At 37.0% G+C, this 10,529-nt stretch overlaps 1 protein-coding gene across 6 annotated transcripts in view; it reads left to right on the forward strand.

Moving 5' to 3' along the window:
- Nucleotides 1-10,529, forward strand: part of LOC104889365 (ABC transporter A family member 1) — a 34,487-nt gene that overhangs the window by 2,289 nt on the left and 21,669 nt on the right. For 2 of the 6 annotated variants that reach the window (XM_048641623.2, XM_010674563.4), the window contains exons 3-11: nucleotides 188-359; nucleotides 1,883-1,965; nucleotides 4,449-4,665; nucleotides 6,916-7,145; nucleotides 7,298-7,358; nucleotides 7,504-7,590; nucleotides 9,890-10,122; nucleotides 10,209-10,323; nucleotides 10,407-10,496. In XM_048641623.2, the coding sequence (XP_048497580.1) occupies nucleotides 188-359; nucleotides 1,883-1,965; nucleotides 4,449-4,665; nucleotides 6,916-7,145; nucleotides 7,298-7,358; nucleotides 7,504-7,590; nucleotides 9,890-10,122; nucleotides 10,209-10,323; nucleotides 10,407-10,496 (1,288 nt within the window). Of the gene's footprint in view, nucleotides 1-187; nucleotides 360-1,882; nucleotides 1,966-3,725; nucleotides 3,824-4,448; nucleotides 4,666-6,915; nucleotides 7,146-7,297; nucleotides 7,359-7,503; nucleotides 7,591-7,666; nucleotides 9,177-9,889; nucleotides 10,123-10,208; nucleotides 10,324-10,406; nucleotides 10,497-10,529 lie in introns of those variants that run through there. The other 4 variants (XM_048641624.2, XM_048641626.2, XM_048641625.2 and 1 more) reach the window with 4 other exon arrangements.

Genomic DNA, 10,529 nt, shown 5'->3' on the forward strand with positions numbered 1-10,529 from the left:
CGGAAGCCTTTGATCTGATCTTGGGAATCGAATATATATGCAGAACTTTTCATATCAATTATTGTCCTTCTCGCATACTATTGGTTTTGTTTCTGGTCGTTTTGACCCAAGGAAACAATTACATTTTGGTTGTGAAGTATAATAATTGTAGATGTATAATGACGCTTGTCTGACTGAATGCATATAGGTATATTCGGAAAGATATGCTAGTGGAGGTTGGTAAAGGCGATGTATCTAATCCCTTTGACCAAATTTTGGAGTTCTTAGTGGCAAACAATGAGTTTTTGGCTTTTACACCCAACTCAAGTGAGACACGAACAATGATAAATTTGCTGTCATTACGGTACCCCTTGCTGAAGGTTTGCAACTTTGCATCGTTTGGCCCCTGTCATTTTACTTGCTTCATAGACAACTATTACTACAGGCATTTATTTATTTTTTAAGTCTTTTACCTGTCTACCTTCTGGATCAAATACAAACTGTCACATATTTGTATATTTGTGGTTCATCATGGATTTGCTGAGGGCCCGTTCGACATTACTGTCAGTTTTTGGTTTTATGAATATAAAAGTCATATGATATAAGGAGTATAATCATCTTAAAATTAGTCATACTTATGCTAAACATTTCAATTTTGAAAAATGACATTAGAAACCGGAAACTACTTTTTCTGGTTTTCATATATTTGTGTTTGGTTTTTAAAGAAAGAAAATAAAACTGGAAACAAAAAATGATTAACGAACGAGCCTGAGAAGTTTGTGGGATGTAACAAATTATTATTACTATGCTACATTAGCATTACAATGTAGATGGATTTTTACCTTGAGAAGGTTGAGAAGTTTGAAAATCTTTCGTGTTGGGGGTTTATTCTCTCTCTCTCCCTCTCTCCCTTTTTCTCTCTTCCGTATACCTATGCATTTCTTTTTCTATGATTGTCCCTATCAACTTTTATTGTTATGGAGAGGGAAGTCGTTTTTATCTTTGTCGGGATTGAGGGGAAGGGATGGAAATGTTCAAAGGTTTTAGTCAATTTTGTCTGAGGTGGATAGGTCTTTCTAGAAGAAGAGACTTAGAAGATTTTTAGGAGGATTAAAGCCCATACTCCAAATATAATTTTTGAGGGAGAAATCTTGATTAGGGCTTTCTTGGAGGTAGAAATTGGCGGTTATCTATGTATTGTGGAGGCTGATTGGTGATTCTCAGTCCTTTTGGTGGCAACTGGCAACTCGAATGGGTGTTGGACAAGGTATGGCTAATATTGGCTAAACACTAGTCACTAGGTGATTAGATAGTGCCTATGATTGAGCATGACCATTTGTGCTACTATTATCTAATTATAACCATCTATTACCTTAAAGAAAAGAGGTCTCTGAAATATAGGGGGACAAAGTTAAGAGCATGTTTGGTTCGAGTCGTGGAATGGAAAATGAATGGAATCAAATAGAGGAGTGTAATGGTAATAAAACTTGTTACCTTCATTGGGTGTTTGGTTCAACCATTGGAATGGAAAGGAAATGGTAAACATTACCACCAAAAAATGTATTTTGTTACTTAGGGGGAAGGTAAAGTATTTCAGGGGAATCCATTACCACCAATTAATGGTAATAGATTGAGGAGGGGTTGAACCAAACGAGAAGAGCCGGAGTAGGTATTTGATTATGTTTGTAGAGTTGTTGAACCAAACATGCTCTAATTGCACCCATTATTCATATATTTCTCTTGTTTATCTCCAAGTTCATGTTGTGCGGTTGTGCCCCTTTATGATTTTCTGGAATGAAGTGATTATCTTTTACAAGTTTGCTATAGTCACACTTTTGTGATCTTAAGGATATTTTGCGAATTATATGAGCTTTTATTTCATGTGGTTTTGTTTTTCTTACAGTTGGTTGCTAGAGTCTACGAGGACGAATTGGAGCTTGAAACCTACATTCGCTCAGATCTATATGGTACCTGCAATCAGGAGAAGTGAGTCACAAAATTATAAGCATGTTCCATTTAACCTTCTGTGAACATTTTGTTCTTCCAGTTTCAAAATAATCAGTTAATTAATTTGTGCCTTTTCTTTTTCCTGATAAGAGTTTACTTACGTGTGATTCGCTCACTAACCGTAATTTTCTATCATTGTACTTCTTTTTCCTGTTACGCGGCTATCTCTCTATAACTAGAATCAATTAGTATTTTATAAATGACAGTTTTTCTAACATCTTTTGATAAGTACTAGCAGAAGCACAAATAAGATATAACATATGAACCACCATTTTTCTGAACCACAGGGCTGCATGCTTTGACGTGAGTCCACGATATTGATGACAAAGTCGTGTGCCTTAATATATACACATAATCAGTTGTTTCTCTTGGTTTCACTTCTTTCCTTCCACGAGTTACCCACCGTTATTTTTTCAGGCCCACCACCATGTTGGACTTTTGGGTTTGCAATCCCAACACTATGTAGCTCTTGAGTTTGGTTCATACAACGGTGTAATGCTTTCTTTGTGGGATTTAAATGTTCTTTTTATGCATGTCTCAACGGAGTTTTTAGATATACAACAGGCATCTGTAATCTGTATAGTCATTATGAAGAGATCATGTTGCGTTTCACCTTTTGTGCAGGGATGCCGTAACCTATGTAGCACACAAATGGTTGGGGTATTGGAACAGAAAAACCTCATGTTCCAGCCATTTCTGGGCTTCATTAGCATGGAAAAGACCGGAATTTCAGGAATATATTTGTTTCTGGACTCATTTTGGAAATGGGAGGTTCAACAGATTTTTCGTAGTCCTTAAATTTTGTAGATATTGAGGAGGCTTTTAACAATCCACATATCTTCATGCTTCGGCTCTATGCTGTAAGAACATTTTTGGGGATACGAGGTCTTCTTATTCTTCTGAAATATAGCTAAGGACAAGTGCCAAAGACATGGAGCTGAAAGACAGAAGATTTAGACATGATCAACATATTTTTCATCCACTTGACATGCCCGGCAAATTAGATTGTCTTTTTTCCAACTACATCTTCTGTTGGGATATTAATAGTGGTGGCTCACATGCAAACTTGAAAATACTAAGTGGAGCTTTAGTCTTCAAATGGCATTAGCAGGATAATGGAGACAGAAGTTCCTATGAGAAAGATAAAAATCTTGACCTTGAAGAACCTGCTTGTCATGCAGGAAGGCTTTAACAAGGAACCTTATAATGCTTTAAGAGTTCTTGTTACCCTTCGAAGCTATGATCATGTTAACAGTTCCCTTGTTAAGTGACACTATTTTGAAAGAGGTTTGGAAACTGGACCTTGGAGGGTTGATCTGCACACCGTATGTCATGGTAAAATAACCTTCGGTCCACCGATTTCCTTGGGACTTTTAAGTACATGCCTCCTAAGACGGATCTTCACTTTCCTACTTCAATTTTACTCCACCACACTAATCTCTCAATGACATATTTGAAGTTGATGACATTCTTCCACAATGCTGTCTCCACATCAGAAAACCTCCAGGCCACTTTCTCTTCAGTGTTGCATTCATGGTACAAAGGGGGCTAATTCCAGGATCACCCATCAGACTCGGGGGGATGTTTGGTTCACCTTCGAGCTTGAGGTATCAGGGTTAGGATTAAAGCCATGGGTTTAGAATGTTTTCTAGAACCCGATACCTAGAAACAGGTATTTGGTTGGAAATCTGTAAATTTTGCTCCCCTATTTTAATTTCTATCTCCTCCTTCCTTTATAGCTCTCCCTGTCTGCGGTTCTCATTCAACGCCATTCTGTTTCTCGTCTCCACTACTCGACTCTTATGTCCTTCCTCCTCTATTTTCATATCGTATAACGGTACCCCTCTCTCTGTCTCGTCTACTTCCACAGCCTCTTGTATCTATTATTATATCTCTATATTCATATTTTCATTGCTTGAGATTTCCCTCTATCCTTGTTCTGAAATTAGTTTCCATGAATTGGTCACAAGTAAACATATGACAGATTGCAATTTGTTCGTGAAGATGATGTTTGACAACATTCATTTATAATGGATTGTGAATGTCAGTTTCACCAATACCAATTAACTTTAGTTTTGATTTTTTTTCTGCTTCCTTGTTATTTTGGGCGAGGGGTCTCCAGTGGATGAGTGGTTGAGATAATTTTTGTACTGTACGTGGTGGTTGAGATTTTGTAGAGGTTACTGGTCGGAAAGCTTGAGAGCAACAAATTTGAGCTTTTTTTTTATATTTTAATATCTTGATTCCAGTATGGGGGTTTGGAAGAAGGCACCTTCCCCCTTGGGTTTGAGAAATCCATCACAATTTATTGTAGTTGCATGTGTTATTTAATGCCTTATTTTGCTCCATCTTTTGTGAATGAACTTCTGTTACAATTTTTTTTTCTGGACATGACATGGAAATTCTGTATGCTTAGCTTGCTTTTCAGTGTGGACTCATGGTAATGATGTAATATTTTTCAGGAATTGTCCAAATCCCAAAATCAGAGGGGCAGTGGTATTTCACAGTCAAGGGCCTAAGCTATTTGATTACAGTATACGCCTTAACCATACATGGGCTTTCTCCGGGTTTCCTGATGTCAAGAGCATCATGGATGTAGATGGTCCTTATCTTAATGACTTGGAGCTGGGTGTGAACACTGTTCCAATTATGCAGTATGGCTTAAGTGGTTTCATGACTGTATGATCTCTTTTTATTTCTATCAACCCTTATCTCCCATTTCCAAAGAATCCAAACTGTCTGTCTGCCTCTTGCAAGTTTTCGTGCAAATATACAATTGCAGTCATTGGGAAGGGTGGGCAGTATGGGAATCACACATATACTTTTTGGGTTGACATCATGTGAACAAGAGATGGAACCTTTTATGATTATGCAAACTGTTTGCTTGTAGAATAATGCATCTGCTATCATGTGAAGCTTTTGCTTCCTTTGAGAACCTTAGGGACAAGAGTAATTGATGAAGGACAACATATAGAATCATGCATCACATATGGAGAAGATTGATAGAGAGTATTAATTATTAACTGGTGATACATGGTTGTACTGTACTCAGTTAAATCATTCTTATTCTTGAGTCTTGAACAATTGATTATGTGAGGTTTTATCTTGATTTTATTTGTCTCATGAAATCTTGTCGTTATTTATAAAAAAAATGCAAGGGTCTCGAGAGTGGAAAACAGACAGATGCTATTGTGACGCTTATCTCAATTGCATTTGTCTCATAAGTCAAGTGGTCATCATAGACAATAATAGGGTTCAAGACTCTACAACAAAAGACAACCAACAACTATCTTTAAGTATTAGAGTAGCTATTCATACTACAGCCGTGTTTGGTAAGGAGAGGTTTGGACTCATATTAGAGGATTTGACTAGTCAATCTTCTAATTTAAGTGTTTGGTAAAAAGAGGTTTGAAATAGCTGATTAGGCCCCAAAAGCTCTCTTTGAAAAAGCTGGGGGGAGGAGCCTTTTGTCATTAGGGGTCTGGGAATGAGTGGTAAATTACATTTATGTCCTGAAGTTCTCGAAAATTATAAATAAATAATAAAAAGAACAAATGAATTATGCACATGTCCTTATTGATCATTTACACAAATAAGTAGCAATCATATATCAGCTACTTACTAAAGACCTTTATACAATACAACCATCTATCAACTAATACAATCAGCTATGAATTAATTTAATAGGCAATCCGTTAATTGCCAAACAGGGCCTATGTATTTTGGTGTTGTTTTCTTCTTCCTATAGCGTCCTTATCGTGGAAGTTGGAACCCCTTACTTTACCCCATCATAATGTTGTTTCTTGGTGGTGTCTTTTCATGATCTCAAAAAAGGATACAATAGCCAAAGAAGACAAAGCACACTATAACCTGTTGCGGATACAGTTATTTTAAATAAGGATAAAAACTTTATCCCTTCTCCCTCAGAAAAAGGCTCGAGTCCTATGCCCACGAGTACTACTATGTGATTTTGGAGCATTTTCTTTAATGAATTGAAGATGCTTTTGCTTATGAGAATTTATTGGACTCTTTCTGTTGTCACGAACAAAGAAAAAAGGCTGTGCAACAAACCAAATGTTGTTTCTCTCTTGTTTCACTCTCCAAGTGTTTATTCCTATAGTTCTCAACAAAAGATTTACTATGTAGATCTAGCAAGTATGGTTAAGTTGTATATACAACTACAAATCGGTGAGTGCAAAATTTTTCAAATTATGTGGCTGTGTAGACTTCATGTCTAGCTCATTCAGGTGATGATTCATGTAGTTTTTGTTTTGGCTCTGTTCGGGTCTACTCCTGTCATGTCATATTGTCTATCTGCTTATTATGATAAATTAGTCAATATTTGCCACATAATTTTCTGGTTGGGTCAATTAGGTTCAGGTCGAAATGGCCAAATGGGGACTTGTAATTTGAGTTACAGTTAATGTAATCTGGTAAACGTTAGTTTTGCCAGATTTACTCATATTCAGCATACATTGTAACTAAAAGTAATACAAACAGTTGCGTTATAGGTTATAATGAGTCGATAATAATAATAATGACATTAGCATGATCATGGTACACTGTACACATATAAAATTTTGATGATGACACAACATTTCACGGGGCCATTTCTTTGCCTCATGAACTGTTGTACTTGAAACTTGCATAAGTTTGAAACGTTTCAATCCCATCCTTGGCCTCAAAAACTTCTACATTTAAAACTTAGTGCTTTTGACCAACCTTTTTTTTATGGAAGAGTTTACCTATCATGCAAAGTTCAATCCCTCTTGCTGTAAGTTAGGCTTCCAAGTGCGTTGTAAACTTGTAATGCTATTTACCATTAACTGTGAGCAACATCCTTGAGACTTCATCTGTGAAACTGTGTGCATGATCCTTTTCATTAACTATTGAAGGTTGTGATTTGTTCTTATGTCATCCTTGGTGCAGCTTCAACAAGTTCTCGATTCCTTCATAATATTTGCTGCACAGCAAACTGAGATTAGTAGTGTCTATGAAGGTCCGGCAGTTCCTGTGTTGAACTCCTCTAACATGTTGCCCCTGCTAAAGTTTCCTTCAATGCAATTCATTCCTTCAAACATAAGGGTGGTTCCCTTTCCGACTCGTGATTACACTGATGATGAGTTCCAATTGATTATAAAGAAAGTTATGGGAATACTGTATGTACCTTTCAATATATATATATATATATATATATATATATATATATATATATATATATATATATATAATATAAGCTTATATTATTTAATATTAGCCTATGTTTCTCACTTGTTTTCTGTTTATTTCTACTTTCTCGTGTGATGTGCAGGTATCTGCTAGGTTTTCTGTATCCAATTTCCCGCCTGATAAGTTCGTTTGTCTTTGAAAAGGTTGGATGTTGAATAGTGAATGGTGATACTTGAAACAAATAGTTAGCTGGGGATTCTTTCTTTTGATGGTCCTTCTCCTCGTATGTCGAAGTTTACAGCTTTGAATTCTGGTTTGAGCTTATTTGCATTTTTGTTATTATTATAGGAGCAAAAAATCAAGGATGGGCTTTTCATGATGGGTCTTAAAAGTAATATTTTCCAGATCTCATGGTTGATAACATATGCTGTACAGGTATCTGCACCTTGTGAAGTAGTATTGTTTATGTGAAGAAAATCAACTCTGAATTTTCATTTCCTCAAGAAATGTGTTGCTTGTTCTTTGATAGGTTTTAACGCTTCTAATTACCTCAGTAGTTAATACTTCTTGTGTCCCTTAATGCTTGTCAAAATTATCTTTTCTGGATGTCCCAAAAAGTACGACAGTCCATGTCATTGGGGCAGATATAAAGCTAATGAGTGAGAGTCCCTTTTTTGTTATTCTTTTTGCAAATTGCGTCATTATCTTTGGCTACCTTACTCTGGTTACACCTTTGTTTCTTATAGATGATGGATAATTCGTGCACTTTGTCTCATTGAAAATATGTACTAGCCTTCATCTCGTAATTTCAGTTCCAAGCTTTATTGTACATGGTGATACTTCGTAGCTTGCTTCTAAAATTATAACAATAGTGTCACAAGTCATGTGAGCTGCAGTGCTTTTCACTACTAGTTTGCACCAATCTTTGGTGAGCTTGGACTTGTGGACGGTGGTTGAGGACTGCAGATCTGAGGTTCCAGTGGTGTAGCTTAGTTGTCTATCTTTCCTAGCTGCCAGTAGGTGACAACCATTGATAACTTTGTCACATCCATGAACATGAGCAAAGGTGCAATTTCCATCAGAAGTTGGGCCTTTAGGAAGGAAAATATCAGAAGATGGGTGTAGCAAAATGTGTATTGTTCAGATGGATATGTGGGAACACCTTATGGGATATAATTTGGAATGAAGATATCCTGATAAAGGTTGGAGTTGCAAATATGAGTATAAGATAAGGGAGAACCAACTACGTTGGTTTGGGGTTTTGGGCAAGTGCGACGTTGACCTGATGCACCAGTAAGGAAACTAGGGATATGAGATTATGGCGATTTTAGAAGAAGCTGACTGACACCATAGATGACTTGGATTGAGCCTTGAGGTAGTTTAAAATGATATAGCGAAAATGGGTTTGTAAAGAGTACATAGCATTAGATAGAAATGAATATACGTTCACATGAGACAATGTTGTTGGTTCATACAGCCAAAACCATCTTTTGTATTGAATTTGCATTGTTGTTTTGTTTGGTTGGTAGAAGACTGCTCAAACAAGTTTGAAGATATATATTTGGCATCTTCATATCACGTTGGCATTTGTAAGTTAAACCTTTGTCTTGAATGAGAGCCTGTGTTCCAGCCCTAGGCTAAGCATTATGTTTTCCACTCTCAATGTTTTGATGCTTCTTTGTTCATTGACCAATCTTTTCATAATTATGAAGTTTGAATGAGATATATTGATGATCTTTCGACATCTATATGAAGTTGACTGTGACCATTTTACCTTTTGCGAGTCGGACTTATATCTTGTGTCCATACCCAATTTGGTCGTGTCGACATGGGTACGGCCAGGGTAAATGCCAAGTTTGAGCATTACATCTTTTTAGTTGACCTTTTAATCTAAGGCCGATTAATTCAAATTTAGCGTGACTTGTCATGCTAGATGGTGTCGGAAATAGGAGTTGTTCCTGCTGATAATGAGTACCCATGGACTTGCTTCCCGTTGGGGTTCATGTTCTTCGTTGATTAGGGTAAGATCATGACAAGGGGAAGGGCCTAAAGCCTTATACCAAGAATTGAAGTTGAAATCCTTATTTCCTTTATAGAATCGGTTATGGATTGGTTAGAATTTAGAAGTGGTACGTGGAAGGGAGAAGTATTGTTGAAAATAAAGTAAGTTTGTAGGAATTGGGCTTCCTCATGGTTTGGTAGGGAATTTATGTGCTCAAGCTGCATGCTTTGTCTTCTTTTCTGTTAAAGCCTCAATGCTGCTTGTTGTTTCCTTGATGTAAAGGTGCTCTACTTCCCTGTTGCTGCTTGTTCTTTATTGTATTGGAGTACTTTGAGGAACTAATTTTTTGCTATAGCGTCTTCTAATTCAAGTGTAGTTGTTGTTATGATCTTGGAGTATCTTCTGCATTTTAATGTTTATTGTTTAATGGGTTCCAAGAGGCATATGGGGCATATATACATTGCACTGTATTAGGTAGTATTCTTTGCTATTTTGCAGCGTATTTGGTAGGAGAGAAATGATAGGATCTTAGGGGATTGAGTGTCCTATGAGGTGTCTATTGGGGGCTGGTGTCGTAGTACTTTAGCTTCTTGTTGGGCAAATTCTCATCAGGAGTTAGCTTGGCTGTAAATGACAAGTTCTGCTAGTTGGGTCTTTACTGGTTGCATAGTTTGCTTGTTTTCTGTATCGGGATTTTGGTGAAATGACTAATTGTGGTTCCCCCGTATGCAGTTTGCAGTCTCTTCCGGGATCATCACAGTATTCACCATGTGCTCTCTTTTTGAGTACAGTGATAAATCACTGGTGTTTGTGTACTTCTTTCTCTTTGGGTTGAGCACAATAACACTTTCTTTCTTGATTTCCACATTTTTCACAAGAGCTAAAACAGCTGTGGCAGTTGGGACACTTTCATTTCTGGGAGCCTTCTTCCCTTATTACACTGTTAACGACCCAGATGTATCAATGTCAGTATCTGAGTCTTGATAATGATAATATTCTGTTATTTTATGTGCCTGACGCCTGTATCTTTTTCAAATTCTGCCTTTTGCAGAGTATTAAAGGCTGCTGCATCGTTGCTTTCTCCCACAGCCTTTGCATTAGGAACAATTAATTTTGCTGATTACGAGAGGGCACATGTTGGATTGCGTTGGAGCAATATATGGCGTGTATGCTAACATTTTATTAAGATGCATTTCTTACTCTTGGTTCTCTCCACTTACTGAAGATTTTATGCTAATGATCCATGTAGGAATCATCTGGGGTTAACTTTCTACTTTGTTTAAGCATGATGCTGTTTGATGCACTATTATATGGTGCTATTGGTATCTACTTGGATAAGGTATGCTCATCAGAGCCTAACATTTGCCCCTCC

Source organism: Beta vulgaris, chromosome 3 (genome assembly GCF_026745355.1).
Source record: "Beta vulgaris subsp. vulgaris cultivar EL10 chromosome 3, EL10.2, whole genome shotgun sequence".
NCBI lineage: Eukaryota > Viridiplantae > Streptophyta > Magnoliopsida > Caryophyllales > Amaranthaceae > Beta > Beta vulgaris.